The sequence below is a fragment of the Coregonus clupeaformis genome, chromosome 23 (assembly GCF_020615455.1).
Source record: "Coregonus clupeaformis isolate EN_2021a chromosome 23, ASM2061545v1, whole genome shotgun sequence".
Classification (NCBI taxonomy): domain Eukaryota; kingdom Metazoa; phylum Chordata; class Actinopteri; order Salmoniformes; family Salmonidae; genus Coregonus; species Coregonus clupeaformis.
In genome coordinates this window covers 39,081,283-39,105,726 of record NC_059214.1, presented here as the reverse complement: position 1 = coordinate 39,105,726, position 24,444 = coordinate 39,081,283, and the positions used below count along the sequence as shown (strand labels likewise).

At 43.0% G+C, this 24,444-nt stretch overlaps 1 protein-coding gene across 2 annotated transcripts in view; it reads left to right on the top strand.

Moving 5' to 3' along the window:
* The window catches only part of LOC121536977 (pre-mRNA-splicing factor CWC22 homolog), a 185,479-nt gene that overhangs the window by 137,115 nt on the left and 23,920 nt on the right, over nucleotides 1-24,444 (top strand). The window contains exons 1-13 of one of the 2 annotated variants that reach the window (XM_041844673.2): nucleotides 1,758-1,931; nucleotides 3,397-3,502; nucleotides 11,073-11,341; nucleotides 12,500-12,555; nucleotides 12,725-12,811; nucleotides 13,088-13,330; nucleotides 14,614-14,742; nucleotides 14,986-15,154; nucleotides 16,483-16,672; nucleotides 16,886-17,092; nucleotides 19,120-19,182; nucleotides 19,506-19,613; nucleotides 20,513-20,597. In XM_041844673.2, the coding sequence (XP_041700607.2) occupies nucleotides 1,869-1,931; nucleotides 3,397-3,502; nucleotides 11,073-11,341; nucleotides 12,500-12,555; nucleotides 12,725-12,811; nucleotides 13,088-13,330; nucleotides 14,614-14,742; nucleotides 14,986-15,154; nucleotides 16,483-16,672; nucleotides 16,886-17,092; nucleotides 19,120-19,182; nucleotides 19,506-19,613; nucleotides 20,513-20,597 (1,775 nt within the window). In that variant the 5' untranslated portion in view covers nucleotides 1,758-1,868. Of the gene's footprint in view, nucleotides 1-1,757; nucleotides 1,932-3,396; nucleotides 3,503-11,072; nucleotides 11,342-12,499; nucleotides 12,556-12,724; nucleotides 12,812-13,087; nucleotides 13,331-14,613; nucleotides 14,743-14,985; nucleotides 15,155-16,482; nucleotides 16,673-16,885; nucleotides 17,093-19,119; nucleotides 19,183-19,505; nucleotides 19,614-20,512; nucleotides 20,598-24,444 lie in introns of those variants that run through there. The other variant, XM_041844674.2, reaches the window with a different exon arrangement.

Sequence of the window (24,444 nt, the reverse complement as noted above, 5' to 3'; positions counted from 1 at the left end):
TATAACATTTTTGACATGCGTTATTCTGGATTTTGTTGTTGTTATTCTGTCTCTCACTGTTCAAATAAACCTACCATTAAAATTATAGACTGATCATTTCTTTGTCAGTGGGCAAACGTACAAAATCAGCAGGATATCAAATACTTTTTTCCCCACACTGTAAGTGTATGTAAACTTCAGACTTCAACTGTGTATATACATATATATATATATATTTGCGAGAGAAAAAAAACATATGGGGGATTGGAAGTGATGCAGACAATTACATTGATGGAAGTTACAATCTATCTGCAATATTAAAGCTGATCTACCCCCTAAAAATATATATATATATATATATATATATATATATATATACATATCACAAGTCCACTACAGGTTACCTTCACTGATTCAACTGCACCCAACTCCTTTCTCACCCACCATGAAAACACAAATGGATCCGCCAAAAGGCAAGGGTATAGTTCCCTTTATGTGCTATAGGCTGATTTGAAGTCCCCATCTTGTGACTGTCGAATTTGTATAGCGCCTCACAATTATCACACATAACATAGCTGGCACTGCTATCATCCTCTTTTACCACTTCCCCAAATATTTCCCAAACATGACTTTTCTGGCCCTCCCTTCTCTTTAGTTTCCACTCTCCATTTCGCAGCTTTTCTCTTATTGAATTAAACTCCGACATTGTCCTTTTCACCTCTGTTGATGACATTAACTTTTTCTGCCTGTTCCCTAAAGCATTTGCCGATTGGCATGTAGGCTATTTGGTGCGCGTACAGTTAGGCCCTAAAGCTTAGGCTTAAGCACTAATGCCAGATAGCCTAAAATAATAAAATAAAAACCTCAATGTAGCCTATAGATATAAATTGCACAAGAATTATACATTTATGGACTTTGTTAAGATATTGTTTTCTCTTCATTCTACTTCGCCAGAGTCAGAAGAACTTGTGGATACCATCATTATATCTATGTATCCAGTGTGAAGGAAGTTAGAGGCAGTTTCGAGAGAGGGTCTGCTAAATTACTAAAATGTAAATGTAAATGTCTAATGTTAATTAAGTCTATGGGTATCTACTAGCATGGTAGCAGATACCCATAGACTTCCAGTCATTGCCTAAAGCTGGTTAGCATAGAGCCCCACAGTGGAGGTGTCATAATATCCATAAAACCTAGCAGTCAAACAGGGAAATGGTTCCAATCGTTTTTCTGCCATGAATGTTTCCCATAGAGGATTTTAGAAACACCTAAAATAAGGGCTGTGTTTCGTGTAGGCTTACCCTGGGGTGACGTTTCGATAACCATGCAAATCTCTCTCGGACAAGGTGACTTTTATCAATATTTTCGAGTCTATTTACTCTCAGATTCTAAAATGCTAATTAGCATCAAAGTAGATATCTTGCAAAACTAGAAATCCCTGTAAGCTACTGCACGTCATCTCTAGCTGACACCTTTGCTAACAGGTATTGTGCCAATTTAAAACTTGCACAAGACAGTTCACAGAATTGTCAATTTAAAGAAATGTTGGCAATTTATTAATTATTACATTTAGCTAAAATTAGATAGTTAATCCAGAGATTTTTTACTTTTGCCTCGATTCTTACCTTAACTACCTCTAACTTCCTTTGTGCTGGACATGGAGACATAAAAATGGTATCCATGAGTTCATCTGACTCAGGGAAAGTAGATAACGGACCTCTGCCAAAATCCCCAAACCCCCCTACAGGGTTGAGTCAACCCGCGCATCACTAATCCTCATATCTGAGATCATCATACATGGCACTTGTTACATCGCAATATAATATTCCGTCCGTTCTTTTCGGTTCTTACTGCTATCCGTAGCAAAACTTGCGGAAAAGGACAAGGGGGAAATGGCTACAAAGATAAACGACAACGATTTAGCAGTGGAGTTAAGCCCTAATTCTAAAGAAGAGGTAAGACGTTTTTACTCATATATACATCCACGAAAGACAAAAGTCCATACATGAATACGAAAGTATTAGTTAAGAGTTCTTCTAAGTTGTGTTTTAGCAAGGCTAGCAAAGTTAGCTGTCGCGCTTCACACAAGCAAGAAGTGGCACACATGGAGGAGAGCGCATTTGTAGCTACTTAGCTAACACTAGCCATGTAGCAAGGGGTTAGTTGTCGTTTCGCCTCGACGTAACTAGCTAGTTACTGGGTAGTTAGTTAGATTGCTAGATAGTTCGTTGGTCAATAAAGTTTTCATGTGCAAATGTCGGGTCAAATAAAATCGCTAACAGCAGCTAACTAGTGTCATATCAGTGTTAGCTAGCTGGTCACGTTTGCTAGCTAGCTACGCCACATAAAACATGATAACAGAAACATGGATGGGAACGCTTGCAGAACAATGGTGTGCATTTCAGTCCAAACCTCTTGCGAAACGTGGTCAGTGTTGATTGTCAGTGTGTGTTGCTCGCTACTAGGTTTTTGTTAACTAGCTCTAGCTTTTTGTTAGCTAGCTAGGTTTGTGTACACGTTGATTGACAGAAAAACATGGCAGTGTCTAGCTATCTGTAGACTGGTGTCCCCATGTAAAAATGTTAATAGTTAGATTCCCAGCAGCTTGCCAGTTTGTCATGGAATGTTAGAGGCAAAGCAAAGTCTAATTTCATGAAGCATTTCATTTCTGCAGTGGAAAGCATCTAGCAGCAAAGAGTAGCCGTGGGTTGTTGCTATTAGAGTTGCCCTTTTCTTTCCTACCCAGCTCCCTATCCATCTCCATCAGGGACTGGTTCAGCACAGTGAGACTCGCCTCAGCAACACACATGGAAAAATGAGCTCAGACAGGCATAGGGCTGCCAGCCCTGCTGATAGAGCACATTGCATTTTGATTGAAGCTGAGCTAGAGGCAGCATGTTTGTCAAGTGGCAACCTTTATGAAATGTTTGAAGGAAAAATGACCACTTCCATTGAGAGATGTCTTATATGGTTGTGGTTGCAGACATGTGCGTTGCTGGTGCATATAGGGTACTTGTTGTTTATGTGCCTCAGTCTAATCAACAAACACTCATGACCTCATATCTATCTAACAACTGCAGGCATAATTTAGCTTCCTTCAGGTTTGTTATAACCTGTGTGTGTGTTTATATAACCTCAACACTACAGCCTCTGATTTCAGTTTCCTTCCAGCAGTGGCAGCCAGAGCACATTGGCCCAGTGGCCTACAACATGATATCAGTAATGATATTTATTTGCCTGCTGTTGTGTATTTAATGTCTCTGCTGAAGGAGGGGTTTGTTGTTCTGTGAACACTGAGCAGCTTGCATTACCATATGTTTCCAGGCCCTTTGCTTTCATAAAACATAACATCAAGCTTCAGTTCAAATAGCTGTACTTCCATGTAGTCTAAACCAGCTGTGTCCTCTGTACGTCCTCCAGCATTCCAGGTCTAGTGGCATGGGTCAGCCCCGGAGGAGCAGGGGAAGCAGCAGGAGCAGGAGCCTGTCAGAGGAAGGAGAGAGGGGAAACGATGAGAGGAGCGACAGTGAGTGGAAATGACTTTTTCCTCAGATAAACACAGGTTTTGTTACCTGAAGATAAATTGTAATAGGCTGAGATAAACATTTAAAAAGCTACCTTTGTTTTAAAATGTATGATGAAATCTTATCTTAGCACTTAAAAATTAAACCCTTGACTGGTGGTATAAAACAAACTAGGCTATCAACAATCAGATTCTGTTTAGAAGAACCCATATATTTTTTTGCCAGCCTTGTTGGACCTTGGATCCTTCCCAATACCCTCCATCACCGCTATCTCCCATCTGTTGTTTATCTGATCAAACACTCCAGGTCTCTGTGGTTTCTCATTCTCATCACTGACTAGACAGTTATAGCCTAGTTTTAGCCTCTCTTATTGTCCAGATAATGCTTTCAATCATCCCTTCTGCTAAGCTGTTGCAAATCCTTCCTCTGCTCTGAGAGAGAGGAGAGTGAGGGGGAGAGCAACACAAGCCGCCCTCAACCCAAGGGCATTTGAAAATTGTCAGAGCACAGAATGTGCTGTCTGCTGCTGATAGTCCCTTAACTAGATCCTCTGTAACACCCAGGGGTTTATGTTCCAAATGGTACCCTGTTCACTATTCAGTGCACTAATTCTGACCAGGGCTCATGGGCCTCTGTGCAAAAGTAGTGCACCAAATAGGGAATAGGGTTAGAGCTGTTGCATTTCCCCCACTGCAGTCCAGTAGGGCATTATGCTATTGGTGTTCTTGCACAAGGGGAAATAGGAACGTTCTTACTCTCTTTTGGTTGCAAATGTGTCAGAAAATAGCTTTTATTCCTCAGTGTCAACATTGAGTATTAGAATTGGTATTACACTAATCACACAGTGCCAATTCTCAACAATGCATTGCAGAGCATTCTCTGGATGTGTGTGTAACAGAGCAGAGTGCTGTGGTAGCATCTAGAAGGGGATATTGCTGTCAGAGACCTTTTGGCACACTTTTAACACTGATGGCAGTTGCCTGCAAGACACCCTGCACTGCTTTGGGATTCCAGCTATGAATTTAGTAGACTGCTCCCTCAAGCAATTTTGTAATTGTCTCACTGTAGGCATAGACATCACTTGGAAGTAATTCTCGCAATATTCAACTTCAATGTTTCATTGTTTCTTGAAAAGGATTGCTATAATAACTGCATGATGTGCTAAGTTAACATTGCCAGAGTCTACTCAGAAATCTGCCAATAGGCATGAAGACGTAAGCTGAGGACTGGGCAGGAGATGAGTCACTGGTCCAACTAGGGATCGATCTCAGCAGGGCACTTCATCAATTATTTAATACAGCCTTCCTGTTCTTAAGCCTTCAGCACAGTCAGTTCTCTCATATAGAGCATTAACTGAATGTCAGTTGATGTTTTGAAGTTTGCTCTCGCTCCTTTTCATTCTTGTTTGCTTGTCGATTGCTTGTGGTCTGAATGTAGATGGTCTACATATTGTAAAAGACTCAAGACACATTTCCATATCCCACTTTCATTAACACATTCATTATTTTCAACAATAGGCAAGCATAATATAATACCCTTAGCAAAAATGTTTAGTTCATTTACAATCTGTAGAAACTTTGAGAATTGAAGAGTTCAGAACATTTGTGAAACAGCACAGTTGAAAGAAAAATATGTCAGATATAAATCAAAACTGGATGGTGTTCAGAGAGAGATTTGAGGGGAGCTGAATGGTGGGTCTACAAATAACAAGATAACTAATGTAAAATATACTGTGTCCGTAAAATGTATATAGGTTCAGATCTTTTTTGAAACAGCACAGTTGAAAATATATAGCAAATAGAAATCAAAGCTGGATGGTCTTCAGAGATAGATGGGAGGGGCTGAGGGGAGCTGAAGGATGGGACTAAAAACAAACAATAGATAACTAATGTAAAATATACTGTGTCCATAAAATGTATAGTATGTGTAAGCTGGAAGTAGAAGCCTAGGTCTCGTTGTCCATTAGTTTACTACAATTAGGGGAGGGGTGGTAGGGTTAGGGGAAGATTATGAAGGAAAATATGTTTAAAATAATATATTTATAAAAAATATATATATATACACACACAGTGGGGAAAAAAAAGTATTTAGTCAGCCACCAATTGTGCAAGTTCTCCCACTTAAAAAGATGAGGCCTGTAATTTTCATTATAGGTACACGTCAACTATGACAGACAAATTGAGAAAAAAATATCCAGAAAATCACATTGTAGGATTTTTAATGATTTTATTTGCAAATTATGGTGGAAAATAAGTATTTGGTCACCTACAAACAAGCAAGATTTCTGGCTCTCACAGACCTGTAACTTCTTCTTTAAGAGGCTCCTCTGTCCTCCACTCGTTACCTGTATTAATGGCACCTGTTTGAACTTGTTATCAGTATAAAAGACACCTGTCCACAACCTCAAACAGTCACACTCCAAACTCCACTATGGCCAAGACCAAAGAGCTGTCAAAGGACACCAGAAACAAAATTGTAGACCTGCACCAGGCTGGGAAGACTGAATCTGCAATAGGTAAGCAGCTTGGTTTGAAGAAATCAACTGTGGGAGCAATTATTAGGAAATGGAAGACATACAAGACCACTGATAATCTCCCTCGATCTGGGGCTCCACGCAAGATCTCACCCCGTGGGGTCAAAATGATCACAAGAACGGTGAGCAAAAATCCCAGAACCACACGGGGGGGACCTAGTGAATGACCTGCAGAGAGCTGGGACCAAAGTAACAAAGCCTACCATCAGTAACACACTACGCCGCCAGGGACTCAAATCCTGCAGTGCCAGACGTGTCCCCCTGCTTAAGCTGTACATGTCCAGGCCCGTCTGAAGTTTGCTAGAGTGCATTTGGATGATCCAGAAGAGGATTGGGAGAATGTCATATGGTCAGATGAAACCAAAATAGAACTTTTTGGTAAAAACTCAACTCGTCGTGTTTGGAGGACAAAGAATGCGGAGTTGCATCCAAAGAACACCATACCTACTGTGAAGCATGGGGGTGGAAACATCATGCTTTGGGGCTGTTTTTCTGCAAAGGGACCAGGACGACTGATCCGTGTAAAGGAAAGAATGAATGGGGCCATGTATCGTGAGATTTTGAGTGAAAACCTCCTTCCATCAGCAAGGGCATTGAAGATGAAACGTGGCTGGGTCTTTCAGCATGACAATGATCCCAAACACACCGCCCGGGCAACGAAGGAGTGGCTTCGTAAGAAGCATTTCAAGGTCCTGGAGTGGCCTAGCCAGTCTCCAGATCTCAACCCCATAGAAAATCTTTGGAGGGAGTTGAAAGTCTGTGTTGCCCAGTGACAGCCCCAAAACATCACTGCTCTAGAGGAGATCTGCATGGAGGAATGGGCCAAAATACCAGCAACAGTGTGTGAAAACCTGTGAAGACTTACAGAAAACGTTTGACCTGTGTCATTGCCAACAAAGGGTATATAACAAAGTATTGAGAAACTTTTGTTATTGACCAAATACGTATTTTCCACCATAATTTGGAAATAAATTCATTAAAAATCCTACAATGTGATTTTCTGGAATTCTTTTTCTCATTTTGTCTGTCATAGTTGACGCGTACCTATGATGAAAATTACAGGCCTCTCTCATCTTTTTAAGTGGGAGAACTTGCACAATTGGTGGCTGACTAAATACTTTTTCCCCCCACTGTGTGTGTGTGTGTGTATATATACACATACATACATACAGTGGGGAGAACAAGTATTTGATACACTGCCGATTTTGCAGGTTTTCCTACTTACAAAGCATGTAGAGGTCTGTAATCTTTATCATAGGTACACTTCAACTGTGAGAGACGGAATCTAAAACAAAAATCCAGAAAAACACATTGTATGATTTTTAAGTAATTAATTTGCATTTTATTGCATGACATAAGTATTTGATCACCTACCAACCAGTAAGAATTCCGGCTCTCAAAGACCTGTTAGTTTTTCTTTAAGAAGCCCTCCTGTTCTCCACTCATTACCTGTATTAACTGCACCTGTTTGAACTTGTTACCTGTATAAAAGACACCTGTCCACACACTCAATCAAACAGACTCCAACCTCTCCACAATGGCCAAGACCAGAGAGCTGTGTAAGGACATCAGGGAAAAAATTGTAGACCTGCACAAGGCTGGGATGGGCTACAGGACAATAGGCAAGCAGCTTGGTGAGAAGGCAACAACTGTTGGCGCAATTATTAGAAAATGGAAGAAGTTCAAGATGACGGTCAATCACCCTCGGTCTGGGGCTCCATGCAAGATCTCACCTCCTGGGGCATCAATGATCATGAGGAAGGTGAGGAATCAGCCCAGAACTACATGGCAGGACCTGGTCAATGACCTGAAGAGAGCTGGGACCACAGTCTCAAAGAACCATTAGTAACACACTATGCTGTCATGGATTAAAATCCTGCAGCGCACGCAAGGTCCCCCTGCTCAAGCCAGCGCATGTCCAGGCCCGTCTGAAGTTTGCCAATGACCATCTGGATGATCCAAAGGAGGAATGGGAGAAGGTCATGTGGTCTGATGAGACAAAAATATAGCTTTTTGGTCTAAACTCCACATCGCCGTGTTTGGAGGAAGAAGAAGGATGAGTACAACCCCAAGAACACCATCCCAACTGTGAAGCATGGAGGTGGAAACATCATTCTTTGGGGATGCTTTTCTGCAAAGGGGACAGGACGACTGCACCGTATTGAGGGGAGGATGGATGGGGCCATGTATCGCAAGATCTTGGCCAACAACCTCCTTCCCTCAGTAAGATCATTGAAGATGGGTCGTGGCTGGGTCTTCCAGCATGACAACGACCCGAAACACACAGCCAGGGCAACTAAGGAGTGGCTCCGTAAGAAGCATCTCAAGGTCCTGGAGTGGCCTAGCCAGTCTCCAGACCTGAACCCAATAGAAAATCTTTGGAGGGAGCTGAAAGTCTGTATTGCCCAGCGACAGCCCCGAAACCTGAAGGATCTGGAGAAGGTGGGCCAAAATCCCTGCTGCAGTGTGTGCAAACCTGGTCAAGACCTACAGGAAACGTATGATCTCTGTAATTGCAAACAAAGGTTTCTGTACCAAATATTAAGTTCTGCTGTTCTGATGTATCGAATACTTATGTCATGCAATAAAATGCTAATTAATTACTTAAAAATCATACAATGTGATTTTCTGGATTTTTGTTTTAGATTCTGTCTCTCACAGTTGAAGTGTACCTATGATAAAAGTTACAGACCTCTACATGCTTTGTAAGTAGGAAAACCTGAAAAATCGGCAGTGTATCAAATACTTGTTCTCCCCACTGTATATATGGAAGCCACAATCTATTTGCAATATTAAAGCTGATCGGGGCCTCCCGAGTGGCGCAGTGGTCTAAGGCAGTGCTAGCTGTGTCACTATAGATCCTTGGTTCGATTCCAGGCTCTGTCGCAGCCGGCTGCGACCGGGAGACCCATGGGGTGGCGCACAATTGGCTCAGCGCCGTCCAGGGTAGGGAAGGGTTTGGCCGGTAGGGATGTTCGTGTCCCATCGCGCACTAGCAACTCCTGTGGCGGGCCAGGCACAGTGCACGCTGACTCGGTCGCCAGGTGTACAGTGTTTCCTCCGGCACATTGGTGCGGCTGGCTTCCGGGTTAAGCGGGCACTGTGTCAAGAAGCAGTGCGGCTCGGTTGGGTTGTGTTTCGGAGGACGCACGACTCTCGACCTTCGCCTCTCCTGTGTCCGTACGGGAGTTGCAGCGATGGGGCAAGACGGTAACTACCAATTGGATACCACGAAATTGGGGAGAAAAAGGGGGTAAAATACCAACAGCAAAGTTTTTTTATTAAAGCTGATCCAGCCCCTTAAAAAACTATAGGCAATCGTAATGAAGCTAAGACATACAGTGCATTCGGAAAGTATTCAGACCCCTTCCCCTTTTCCACATTTTGTTACGTTACAGCCTTATTCTAAAATGGATTAAATAAAAAAAATGCATCAGTCTACACACTATACCTCATAATGACAAAGCGAAAGCAGGTTTTCAGATTTTTTTGTGTGCAGATTGATAAAAAAATAAACTGATACCTTATTTACAGAAGTATTCAGACCCTTTGCTATGAGACTCGAAATTGAGCTCAGCTGCATCCTGTTTCCGTTGATCATCCTTGAGATGCTTCTACAACTTGATTAGAGTCCACCTGTGGTAAATTCAATTGATTGGACATGATTTGGAAAGGCACATACCTGTGTATATAAGGTCCCACAGTTGACAATGCATGTCAGAGCAAAAACCAAGCCATGAGGTTGAAGGAATTGTCTGTAGAGCTCCGAGACAGGATTGTGTCGAGGCACAGATCTGGGAAAGGGTCCAAAAAAGGTCTGCAGCATTGAAGGTCCCCAAGGACACAGTGGCCTCCATCATTCTTAAATGGAAGAAGTTCGGAACCACCAAGTCTCTTCCTAGATCTGGCCGCCCAGACAAACTGAGCAATCGGGAGAGAAGGACCTTGGTCAGGGAGGTGACCAAGAACCCGATGGTCACTCTGACAGAGCTCCGGAGTTTGCTGTGGAGATGGGAGAACCTTCCAGAAGGACAACCATCTCTGCAGCACTCCACCAATCAGGCCTTTATGGTAGGGTGTCCAGACGGAAGCCATTCCTCAGTAAAAGGCACATGACAGCTCGCTTGGAGTTTGCCAAAATGCACCTAAAGGACTCTCAGAACATTACAAACAAGATTCTCTGGTCTGATGAAACCAAGATTGAACTCTTTGGCCTAAATGCCAAGCGTCACGTCTGGAGGAAACATGGCACCATCCGTACGGTGAAGCATGGTGGTGGCAACATCATGCTGTGGGGATGTTTGTCAGCGGCAGGGACTGGGAGACTAGTCAGGATCGAGGGAAAGATGAACGGAGCAAAGTTCAGGGCTATCCTTGACGAAAACCTGCTCCAGACTGGGGTGAAGGTTCACCTTCCAACAGGACAATGACCCTAGACAATGCAAGAGTGACTTCAGGAGAAGTCTCTGAATGTCCTTGAGCGGCCCAGCCAGAGCCCGGCCAGAACCCGATCTAACATCTCTGGAGACCTGAAAATAGCTGTGCAGCGACGCTCCCCATCCAACCTGACCGAGCTTGAGAGGAAATGCAGAGAAGAATGGGAGAAACTCCCCAAATACAGGTGTGCCAAGCTGGTAGCGTCATACCCAAGAAGACTCGTGGCTGTAATCGCTGCCAAAGGTGCTTCAACAAAGTACTGAGTAAAGGGTCTGAATACTTATGTAAATGTGATAGTTCTGGGGTTTTTTTTCTCCATGCATGTTCAAAAAACCTCTTTTTGATTTGTCATTAGGGGGGAATTGTGTGTAGATTGATGAGGGGGGAAACAATATAATCAATTTTAGAATAAGGCTATGACGTCACAAAATTTGGAAAAGGTCAAGGGTCTGATTATGTCCGAATGCACTGTATGACTTTGTCTCCAAGGAAAACCAATGTCATTTCGGACTCATAGACCTACATTCCACATAGTCCTACAATGTCATGTAGAACTGCATAGTAAAAGCCACTTATTAACCTAACTGTCTTTTTTTCTGCAGTGGAAGCACCAGAGGGGGCAGATGGCCCTGCAGCCAGTCCTGGACCTGAGGGTCCCAGAGCAGCCAGCCCCAGCTCAGAGGTCCCCATAGTTCTAGGCAGTCCTGGAGTGGCCAGTCCAGGAGTAGCCAGCTCCAGAGCCACCAGGGGTAGTAGGGCCCCATCCAGTGCCAGTGTCAGCCAGGAGGAAGAAGAGTCCAGTGGGTCTAACGATGAGAGCAGTGATGAGGGAGTGGGCTGCAGGATGAAGAGCAGTGTGGCACAGATCATGGTGAGTGACTGACACAGCCACATTCGGGGCCCGTTTGCCGGACACAGTTTGGAAAGTAATCCTGGTCCCCAAAAATACTTTCAGTTAGGGTTGGGCGATATAGCCAAAATATAAAAATATCCACACTGCCACATAGGACTGCACGATATGGGTAAACAATCTAGGCCTTATTTTTAGCCAAATGTTGCAATTGTGATTTGACTTGCGATTTAGAACAAAACACTTAAGTGAACTGTTGGAATCATGGCAATAAAATGATTATTCTAATTCCATAGTTAGAATATAATAGTGGGCACTTTTGAATACAGTGTTTGACATGACAACGAATGAAAATGCCAGGTAGGTGTTATTGTGACAGGGTAGGAACCAAAGTGTTGATAAGTGTGTCCTAGGGGACCATAAAATATTTGGCTACATTGAATGTTTTCTCTTAGCTACTTCATGTAGCTAACATATTCTTGCTTCGCATATTCCTCTTTGATTTAGAAGATACTGTTGCACAAACAACGTGCTGATTTAGGTCTACACCATCACTGGTATTACCAGCCTCTATAGCTAATTACGTTTGCTCTAACTAATAGTGTAATTATAGAACACTAGTGGATTTATATTAAGCAGCAAATTGAAAACAGCATTGGTGTCATCAACATTGTTGCATGCGCTGCATTGACCATGCAGACTGAACGCAAGTGTCTCGTGGTTGAGGAACAACAAATGTGCTCCTTGAGTGACAGAGGGCGTGGCTAGGTCTGTGTAGAAAGCGTCATTGAGAGAGAGAGCGGAGAGAGATGACTGAAGTAGAGAAGTAATCTATAAAAATTGACATAACACACGGGGTCGGCGTATCACATTTAACAAAACAAACATTCAAATACTGTTATAGAAGGTAAAGTAAAAACCCAAACCGGTCCGTGAATCAATACCGGTGTATCGTAAAATACGGTATACTGCCTAGCCCAACTTTCAGTGGAGATTCTTTATTGACCATGCTTTTTAGTCGAGGACTAGGCTTCATCTGTGTCCGACTGTCCGAGAAACAAGCCCTCAAAGCTGACATTCGTACATACTGTTAACGTTATGCGATTACAAAAGTTTCCACTGGTGTAATGTGTTTGTAGACACTGAACGGATGGGGCATCTTTACATTTTGTGTTCCAGCGTGGTCCAGATGACCAGAGTGCGAACAGAGGCAGGAGCCACACCCCAGATGACAGGTGAGTGACTAACTATGTTAACCTGCAGATAAGAGCTGTAGGTCATCCCTTACTCCAGGCCTTCCCTCCTGATTCCAGGAATCCTCCAACTGGTATTTATGAACAACCTGTGAACGTTGGGAAAGTCTCTGTAATTTTCCAACCCTACATCTGTTTCTTATTGTTTTAGGGATGATGATCGCCGCAGGTCCCGCTCTAGGTCCCGTTCCAGAAGTCAGGAGAGGGACCGGCGCTACGGTAGAGGAGGTTATGGCAGGTACGGAAACAGAACACGGCACAGTCTGCCTGGTTCCACTTGAGGTTTCTTCCTTCTGGGGAAGTATTTCCTTGCAACTTCTGCTTGTTCTTTGGGGCCTAGGTTACTGTAAAGCACTTTGTGACAAATGTAAAAAGGGCTTTCTAAATATGATGATTGATCTGTATCATGTTTACAACTAATTTAGAGTAGACCACATTCAGACAAGACCTAGCTCCATTCTTAAAAAGATCACTGCAGTATTGATATATTGACCTGCCCTTGCCTCAACCACAGATTAAGGGACGATGATCGTGACAGAGACAGATACTACGAGCGCCGGTCGAGTCGTGACAGAGAAGCTGAATTCAGGAGGAGAGGCCGGTCGCCCTCCCCAGCCCAGAAAGACCCTGCTGCAGAGGAACCACCAGTGAAGAAGAAGAAGGAGGAACTGGACCCTATCCTGACCAGGACTGGTGGAGCCTACATTCCCCCAGCCAAACTGCGCATGATGCAGGCCCAGATCACTGACAAGAGCAGGTGAGTTAAGCTGTCTGAAAACATAGAAATATAATTATTAGAATGGACATTCCTATTTAGATTGCTGTGGTCTGAGGGGCTTTGTCCATTCTATAGATTCTATATCTGCCAGTCCACCCTGTCATCACAGAACAAATACTCATGGATGGTGGAGTCAAACTCAAGACTACAATCAAAGAATGAAACATTACCATATTTCGAATATAAAAGGATGACATTTGACCAGGCTCAAATGCTATAATATAAGTTCTTCCAAGATGCTGTCTAGTAAGTCGATGGCAACACAATAGATAATCATTTTTGGTCTGGCGGGAGCGAGGTGTTGAAGCTAGAGGCTCTAAAATGAACCGCTGACTCTCAGAGAGGTGTGGATATCTATGTCTGTGTCCCAAATGGCACCCTAATCCCTACATTGTACTATATAGGGAATCGGATGCTATTTCGGACACAGACTATCTGTAGCTCAAGGTGTTTTCACATAGTCACCTTCCTGTCATTTCCTGGAAAAGCATCTTGGCACTTTGAGGCCGAGCACCCTTAGACGAGGTGTGTGTCCCAAATAGCACCATACTCCCTATGCAGTGCACTACTTTTGATCAGAGTGCCATAGGCCCTGGTCAAAAGTAGTGCACCATATAGTGAATAGGGTGCCATTTGGGACGCGGAGGAAGTGGCAAAGATAATGAAGTAGTGATTGGCTCACTGAGATCTTCTGGGGCTAAGCAGGGCAATGGAGATAGCCTGTCCTGTTATCCTTCTGTCCTCACAGAGCCTACACACACACTCACGTGCACATACACACAGGTACACTCTGAGCCTACTCTAGGGTCCCTGAATAAAGCATCACCATCAGCACTATCCCAGACCAGCTGATCTGGTGGCTACAGACCCAAGTGCTCCTTTGTCCTGTTACTATTTATGAATTAATTTATTAGTGGAACTGGGAAAAACAGGTAAGTCTATTAACCAGGCTGAAAGTGTTATAAATTAGATCATTGTTTTGAGGTAGTCTTGTGTAGGTACTGACATTTTAGAAAGTATTTTTTGTTGGAAAGCAATTTGAAATATGTTCTGCTTCAGGGAAGTGTGCTGTAGAAATGCGCTGTTAGCATGTATTGTTATTATTACTTGATTGCACACATCCCTGCTGCAATCACCATTCTGAAATGAGCTGAGTCGACACAGCATGTAGCTGTAAGGCTGGGTTACTTTACAACCACTTTGACTGCTGATGTAAAAATGGCTTCATGAATACATTTGATTGATAAGGATAATTATTTCAGTCTGGCGTACCAGCGTATGAGCTGGGAGGCTCTGAAGAAGTCCATCAACGGTCTGATCAATAAGGTGAACGTGTCCAACATCGCCATGATCATCCAGGAACTGCTGCAAGAGAACATTGTTAGGGGCAGGTAATGGCTCCAGCTTTTAGTTATTTATTTCACATTTATTTATAATGGCCTGAGCTTTGATCTGTGATTCATCAATCAAATGTATTACTTTTTGATTATTTGGTTAAAGTAATTTTTCTAGTGCAGATCACTAATGTGTATCTGTCCGTCCGTGTGTCTGCATGGATGTCTGTCTCGTATCCATGTCTGTCGGTCCGTGTCTCTTGTCTGCGCCGTCTGTGTGTGTCCGTGTCCATTCTCCAGAGGTCTCCTGGCCAGGTCCACCCTGCAGGCCCAGAGTGCCTCGGCCACCTTCACCCACGTCTATGCTGCTGTGGTAGCCATCATCAACTCCAAGTTCCCTCAGATCGGAGAGCTCATCCTCAAGAGACTCATCCTTAACTTCCGCAAGGGCTACAGGAGGAACGACAAGGTTACTGGCTGCTGCCTCATTATGTTTTGACATCATAACGATGTGATGGAAAGCATTTTGTCATCAGACACGGTGGCTGCTTTAGCCACTTCAGTCACTCCTGCCTCATTTATACCGATAATGTTGATACATACACTACCAGTCAAAAGTTTGGACACACCTACTCATTCAAGGGTTGTTCTTTACTTTTAGTATTTTCTACATTGGAGAATAATAGTGAAGACATCAAAACTATGAAATAACACGTATGGAATCATGTAGTAACCAAAAAGTGTTAAACAAATCAAAATATATTTTAGATTCTTCAAAGTAGCCACCCTTTGCCTTGATGACAGCTTTCCTCACTCTTGGCATTCTCTCAACCAGCTTCATGAGGAATGCTTTTCCAGCAGTCTTGAAGGAGTTCCCGCATATGCTGAGCACTTGTTGGCTGCTTTTCCTTCACTCTGCGGTCCAACTCATCCCAAACCATCTCAATTGGGATGAGGTTGGGTGATTGTGGAGGCCAGGTCATCTGATGCAGCACTCATCACTCTCCTTCTTGGTCAAATAGCCCTTACACAGCCTGGAGGTGTGTTTTGGGTCATTGTCCTGTTGAAAAACAAATGATAGTCCTACTAAGTGCAAACCAGATGGGATGGCGTATTGCTGCAGAATGCTGTGGTAGCCATGCTGGTTAAGTGTGCCTTGAATTCTAAATAAATCACAGACCGTGTCATCAGCAAAGCACCCCCCCACACCATCACACCTCCTCCTCCATGCTGCACTGTGGGAACCACACATTGACTAACCTTCATGTCTTAAAGTAATGATGGACTGTCGTTTCTCTTTGCTTATTTGAGCTGTTCTTGCCATAATATGGACTTGGTCTTTTACCAAATAGGGCTATCTTCTGTATACCCCCCTATCTTGTCACAACACAACTGATTGGCTCAAACGCATTAAGAAGGAAATAAATTCCACAAATTCACTTTTAACAAGGCACCCCTGTTAATTGAAATGCATTCCAGGTGACTATCTCATGAAGCTGGTTGAGAGAATGCCAAGAGTGTGCAAAGTTGTCATCAAGGCAAATGGTGGCTATTTGAAAAATTTCAAATATAAAATATATTTTGATTTGTTTAACACTTTTTTGGTTACTACACGATTCCATATGTATTATTTCATATTCATGTCTTAACTATTATTATACAATGTAGAAAATAGTAAAAAGAAAAACCCTTGAATGAGTAGGTGTTCTAAAACTTTTGACCGGTAGTGTATTATGGAGAAGTTCAGAGCGCAGCTGTTTTACTCTTTCTAATACATTTTGTTTTCTTGTTTTTCAGGCACAATGTCTCACGGCATCAAAGTTTGTTGCTCACCTCGTCAATCAGAATGTGGCCCATGAGGTCTTATGTCTGGAGATGTTGACTCTGCTCCTGGAGAGACCTACAGATGACAGCGTGGAGGTGTCCATCAGCTTCCTCAAGGAGTGTGGCCTCAAACTCACGGAGGTCTCCCCTAGGGGCATCAATGGTACATAGCTATACAGAACACGTTTGCTCTACTCTTGCAGTTTGAACAGGCTTGAGAAAAGGAAGCATTAGTTCCATCATCACAGCTACAGAATCCTTTTTGTACTCCATCACAGCTCATTCAGAGAAATCTAGTGATTTATTTATTTATCTGGTGCTGTTATGTTCAATTTCGCTTGTTATCTAATTCAAACACTGTCTCTTCTGTTTTCAGCCATTTTCGAGCGGCTGCGCAACATCCTTCACGAGTCAGAGATTGACAAGCGGGTGCAGTACATGATCGAGGTGATGTTTGCCATCAGGAAGGATGGGTTTAAGGACCACCCTATCGTCCCAGAGGGGCTGGACCTGGTGGAGGAAGAAGATCAGTTCACACACATGCTGCCTCTAGAGGACGACTACAACCAAGAAGATATACTCAGTAAGATGCTTCAGGTTGTTAATGTAATATACACTCGTGGCCAGTCTAGTACCAGGTCGGACCCCCTTTGCTTCCAGAACAGCCTGAATTCTTCAGGTCATGGATTCTATAAGCTGTGGCGTTCAAACGTTGCTCAATTGGTATCAAGGGACCTAACGTGTGCCAGGAAAACATTCCTCACACCGTTACACCATCGCCACCAGCCTGTACCGTTGACACCAGGCATGATGGGGCCATGGACTCGTGCTACTTACGCCAAATCCTGACTCTGCCATCAGCATGACGCAACAGGAACCGGGATTTGTCGGACCAGGCAATGTTTTTCCACTCCTCAGTTGACCAGTGTTGGTGATCACGTGCCCACTGGAGACGCTTCTTCTTGTTTTTAGCTGATTGGAGTGGAACCCGGTGTGGTCGTCTGCTGCAATAGCCCATCCGTGACAAGGACTGATGAATTGTGCGTGCCGAGATGCCATTCTGCACACATTGTTGTACTGCTCCGTTATTTGCCTGTTTGTGGCCCGCCTCTTACCTTGCATGATTCTTGCCATTCTCTTTCGACCTCTCTTATCAACAAACTGTTTTCGCTCACAGGACTGCTGCTGACTGGATGTTTTTATGTTGTCGCACCATTCTCGGTCAACCCTAGACACTGTCGTGCGTGAAAAGACCACTAGGCCGGACGTTTCTGAGATACTAGAACCGGCGCGCCTGGCACTGACGATCATACCACGCATAGTCGCTTAGGTCACTTGTTTTGCCCATACTATCATTCAATCAAACAGTAACTGGATGCCTGTCTGCCTACTTTATATAGCAAGCCACGGCCACGTGCCTCACTGTCTGTAGGAGCGAATCATTTTCTTGAATGGGGTGGTGTACCTAATAAACTGAGTAGGCCTGTGTATAGAATATATAGGGTCAGTTCACACCCATGTTGCCTCTAGAGGATGACTACAACCAAGAAGATATCCTGAGTAAGGTAGTCCCAGGCTTTCACGTACTGTAGGCCAAACCAGCCAAAACCTTGTCAAAAAGGTGTCCTCACCCTACTTCATTGCACTGATCTGAAAGAACTGACAATGTGAAAGCCAGCCAATGGTGAGCTTCCACCATGTGGTTTTCAACTATCAAGTATTTTGAAATCTGTGTAAATGTAGTGGAGGAGAGAACATGTTTTTAAGCAAATCAGATTGCGCCGTAGCTGTGATGGCTTAGTTTCAGCATGACGGTTCATTGCCAGGGGAGAGAGAAGAATACCCTGTCCCATTATTCAGTCAATTCACCTGCTGTCCTTTAGGTCCCTAAGGATTCTGGGCGAATTATACTTGTATTTTATTTTTATTTAACCTTTATTTAACTAGGCAAGTCAGTTAAGAACAAAGTCTTATTTACAATGACGGCCTACACCGGCCAAACCTGGACGACGCTGGGCCAATTGTGCGCCGCCCTATGGGACTCCCAATCACGGCCGGTTGTGATACAGCCTGATATCGAACCAGGGGGTCTGTAGTGACGCCTCAAGCACTGAGATGCAGTGCCTTAGACCGCTGCGCCACTCGGTATAGCTGGGGGTTTCCTCTCTATTGATGTCCCGGTGTGGAATAATGTTCTGAGAGGAGAGAAATCGCAGCGCTCGCCTCTGCCCCCTCTAGCTCACTCCCTCGCTCTCTCTCGTAAAAGAGGGTTACATTTTCAGGCTGACATTAAGATTAAGCTTCTGCTTCTATTTATTTATGTTTGTTAAATTCAACAGAGGATAAACATATTTTCTGTAGCTTCAGCACAGACAAACTTGTCCTAATTGGGAAATCTATATAAGCATCCCTTTAGGGTGCAAAAGAAGGGAAGAAAGCCATCATCACATTAAGCCCTGTTATGAATTACATCCTAATACACAGTGAGTGTGTTTTTATGGGTAATTATTTCTGATTGTAGCTCATTTGGAATGACTTTAATTGCTCTGAAATGTAGTAATTGTAAACGAATGGTTGCTATTAAAAACAACTATGTTCTGTATCTTGCAGATGTCTTTAAGATGGATCCAGACTTCTTGGAGAATGAGGAGAAGTACAAAGCAATTAAAAAGGGTGAGTTGCTAGATGGATGGATCTCAATGCCAATTATTGCCTTAAGGCAAAGCACAAAATTTGAAATGAATATGGTTCAATATGTAATAAGTTAGTGTTGTCTGGCAGCTACCTAGCTAATGGTGCAGCTACGACAGTGTGTAAAGTCTGTATGATCAACTGAATTCCATCATACTGTGCCATAATGATAGTGTTAACATTTCAGATAGTTATTGTAAAAGATGGTGTTCTCTATGACATGCCTGGTTAAATAAATACAAATGTGGTAGAAAGTAATGGTTTTAATGTACAGTATGTCATATGACCGTCTCTTTTCCCCACAGAGATCCTGGATGAAGGCAGCAGCGACTCTGGAGAAGATGCTGATGGAAGTGATGATGATGAAGATGATGACAATGATGAAGAAAAGGAGGGGGAAGAGGGTGGAGATGGTATGCATGCAACTTCTTTTTATTTTATTTGAAAAATCAAGTAACACAGAAGGACAGTGACACATTCAACAATTACAAAGAGTAGGCTTCAAAACCGTGACAAGAAGAGGAAGGATACTGTTATGTTAACAGTGCTCAGTTTAGTGATGTTGCATAGGTATTCTGTCCTCTGTACTGGGGTAACTTGGAGACAGTGGTGGTTATAGTGGTGGCCTTAGCTCTCCTTGTTGGTCGCAGAGGTAATCTGTCCCAGAAATCTCAATCTCCAGCGGCTCAGAACTGCAGAGGAAATGTACTGCATACCAAGACCATTAGGTAGGATGGAGACCTCTCCTGTGTGCATCCCAAATGGCACCCTATTCCCTATATAATGCACTACTATGGGTTCTGGTCAAAAGTAGTCTCTTTATATAGGGTATAGGTTGCCATTTCGGGACGCACATGGAGACTTCTCAGCCTGACCGTTAATGACAGTGTCTCCATGCTACCCCATGCCAAGCAGGAGATCAGTCACTACTTTTATGTTTCACTGACTGCTCTCTCCTTCTAGATGGTCTGTCAGAACACTACGGCACTCTATTCATTAAACTTTGTATCAACTTGAATGATTCCAGTTTTATTATTATTATTATTATAATAATACATGCCACTTCGACACTTATTTTTTATCCACAGTGACTTCAGTAAGTGCATTCATCTTTAGTATCTTGCAGGAATCGAACACACGACTTTGGCATTGGCTACGCCATGCTGGAGAAGTGGAAATATTTCCCAAAAGAATGAGTGCGACAAACACATTGACCTCTGTGTGGAGACCGATGGCATGACAACACCTGACAGTGCAACAATCAATACAACCCTCCTTCATCCTTATACCTATGTACTATTTTATTTTATAGAAGCAGAGAAAGTCACCATCTTTGACCAGACGGAAGTCAACCTGGTCGCATTTCGCCGTACCATCTATCTCGCCATCCAGTCAAGGTGGGTAGCTACGCTGTGTGTGTTAGGGCTGCACGATATGGGTCACTTAGAAATGTCCTTGTTTTCGAAAGAAAAGCTATTTTTTTGTCCATTTAAAATAACATCAAATTGATCAGAAATACAGTGTAGACATTGTTAATGTTGTAAATGGCTGTTGTAGCTGGAAACGGCTGATTTTTAATGGAATATCTACATAGGTATACAGAGGCCCATTATCAGCAACAATCAGTCCTGTGTTCCAATGGCATGTTGTGTTTGCTAATCCAAGTTTATCATTTTAAAAGGCTAATTGATCATTAGAAAACTATTTTGCAATTATGTTAGCACAGCTGAAAACTGTTGTGCTGATTTAAAGAAGCAATAAAACTGGCCTTTTTGAGACTAGTTGAGTATCTGGAGCATGAGCAATTGTGGGTTCGATCACAGAATCAAAATGGCCAGAAACAAATAACTTTCTTCTGAAACTCGTCAGTCTATTCTTGTTCTGAGAAATGAAGGCTATTCCATGCGAGAAATTGCCAAGAAACTGAAGATCTCGTACAACACTGTGTACTACTCCCTTCACAGAACAGCGCAAACTGGCTCTAACCAGAATAGAAAGAGTGGGAGGCCCCGGTGCACAACTGAGCAAGAGGACATACATTAGTGTCTAGTTTGAGAAACAGACGCCTCACAGGTCCTCAACTGGCAGCTTCATTAAATAGTACCCGCAAAACACCAGTCTCAACGTCAACAGTGAAGAGGCGACTCCAGGATGCTGACCTTCTAGGCAGAGTTGAAAAGAAAAAGCCATATCTCAGACTGGCCAATAAAAATAAAAGATTAAGATGGGCAAAATAACACAGACACTGGACAGAGGAAGTGTTATGGACAGACGAATCGAAGTTTGAGGTGTTCGGATCACAAAGAAGAACATTTGTGAGATGCAGACCAAATGAAAAGATACTGGAGGAGGGCTTGATGCCATCTGTCAAGCATGGTGGAGGCAATGTGATGGTCTGGGGGGTGCTTTGGTGGTGGTAAAGTGGGAGATTTTGTACAGGGTAAAAGGGATCTTGAAGAAGGAAGGCTATCACTCCATTTTGCAACGCCATGCCTTACCCTGTGGACGCCGCTTGATTGGACCTAATTTCCTCCTACAACAGGACAATGACCCAAAGCACAGCTCCAAACTATGCAATAACTATTTAGGGAAGAAGCAGTCAGCTGGTATTCTGTCTATAATGGAGTGGCCAGCACAGTCACCGGATCTCAACCCTATTGAGCTGTTGTGGGAGCAGCTTGACCGTATGTTACGTAAGAAGTGCCCATCAAGACAATCCAACTTGGGTTGTGGTGCTTCAGGAAGCATGGGTGAAATCTCTTCAGATTATCTCAACAAATTGACAACTAGAATGCCAAAGGTCTGCAAGGCTGTAATTGCTGCAAATGGAGGATTCTTTGACAAAAGCAAAGTTTGAAGGACACAGTTATTATTTCTATTAAAAATGATTATTTCTAACCTTGTCAATGATTACATTTCCTATGCATTTTGCTATATTTCCTATTCAAACTAATTTAATTTATGTTTTCATGGAAAACAAGGAGATTTTTAAGTGACCCCAAACTTTTTAACGGTAGTGTAGTTCCTTGGCTAAGATGGGAGAACCTGCCAGAAGGACAACAGTCTCTACAGCACTTCATCAATCTGGGCTTTATGGTAGTGGCCAGATGGAAGCCACTCCGGAGAAACGGTCACATGACTGCACACCTGGAGTTTGCAAAAAGGCATGTGAAAGACTGAGCGCATAAGACAAAGTATTCTGTGATCTGATGAGACAAAAATGTAACTCTGGCCTGAATGCAAAGCGTTATGTCTGGAGAAAACCAGGCACAGCTCATCACCTGTCTAACACCATCCCTACAATGAAGCATGGTGGTGGCAGCATGCTATGGGGATGCTTTTCAGCGGCAGGGACTGGGAGACTGGTAAGGATAGAGGGAACAATTAATGAATCGAGCCAAATACAGGCTAATCCTTGATGAGAACCTGCTTCAGAGTGCAAACGACCTTAGGCTGGGGCGAGGATATATGTTCCAACAGGACAATGACCCAAGCATACAGCCAAAGCAATGCTGGAATGGCTTCAGAACAAGAATGTGAAAGTCCTTGAGTGGCCCAGCCAAAGCCCAGACTTGAATTCCATTGAAAATCTGTGGAAAGACTTGACGATTGCTGGTCACTGCTGCTCCCTATCTCACTTAACAGAGCTTGAGAAAATCTGCATGGAAGAATGGGAGAAAATCCCCAAATCCGGATGTGCAAAGCTGATTCAGACATACCCAAGATGACTCAAAGCTGTAATCGTCGCCAAAGGTGCTTCTACAAAGTATTGACTTGGGTGTGAATACTTATGTTAATTAGATTTCTGTATTTCATTTTCAATACATTTAGTAACATTTCTAAAAACATGTTTTCACTGTCATATTTAATCAATTTTGAATTCAGGCTTTAACACAACAAAAAGTGGCGTAATACTTTCTGAAGGCACTGTGTGTGTGTGTATAATGTGAACCGTTGGAATCATAGAAATATAATGAGTAGGCTATTCTAATTCTATGGCTGGTGTTTGGCATGACAACGAATAAAAAAGACTGTATAGTAGTAGTTGTGACAGGGTAGAAACCAAAGTGTTGTTCAGTGTTTCCCAGGAGACCCTAATTACAATTGAATAGAGATGTTACATTTGAATAGAGATGTTATATTCAGACAGATTTTAGAATATGCTTCACCTATTCCTCTCTGATTGCACAAACAACATGCTGCCACTGTCACTGGCAGCAGCCTGTATTAGAGCAATTAGCATTAGCAGCTAACACGTTGTTGTTTTTTGGCACGTGGTGTGGAGCATTAACAAACTAGCTGTTTGCAGAGATAAAGATACAAAAACGAATAGTGTAATACAGAAAACATGTGGATTGATATGAAGAAGCAAAGTTGAAAGCTGCATCGTTCTTGCTTCTTGACTGCATGGGCTAGCTAACAGAAGCATGCCGACTCAAGCTGAGTGAGTGAATCTAACAGCCATCTGTGCCTGCTTGAGTTACAAGGGGCGGGGCTTGGTGTGTGTCGGAAGCAAGCAGCTGCATGAGAGCGAGGGAGACTGGATAGAGACGACAAACACATTGCGATTTGCATTTTTCACATGTCAACATCGCAATTTCTATAAAAATTAAATGAATTGTGCAGCCTTTGTGTGTGTGGCCCACTTACTGCAGCCCATCCTCTCTGTTTCTTGGCCTGTATCAGGATCTGGTTAGCATGGTGTGTGTTTCCTATAACCTCAGTCTGTCTGTGGTGTTTTGTGTGTGTGTCAGTGTTAAAAGGATTAGACGTGCTGTAATGTTTCCCAGCTGTCACTGAGCTCTCCCAAGTCAGGTGAAGTGGTGAAATGATCACATTTTGAAATTCAAATGAACCCTCAATTTGCCCCTCTCGCTCTCCATATTTCAGCATCATTCTGCTAGCTTGGCTGAATTGCCATTTTTACATTACTTACATTGCATACCCCATACAAATTATTCTGCACATAACTTACTGCCTGCTTTGGCCGAAACTTTGATAAATGCTGATTTTTCACTCCTTCCCACTTTTTCACAGGTTTTATAGGGTGAATGCAGAGTGCATCCACCAGTTTGCTGTCATTTTTGCAATGATTCACACTTTGTAACCGATATGATGACTCAATCACCCTTACTGAAATCCATCTTATTTATTGTGTGTCTCCACGCTGCCTGAATGCTTTTTTTCTGTTAAGAAAAGTCAACTAGATCTGCCAACAGAATGTGAATGGGCCCAGATCCATGG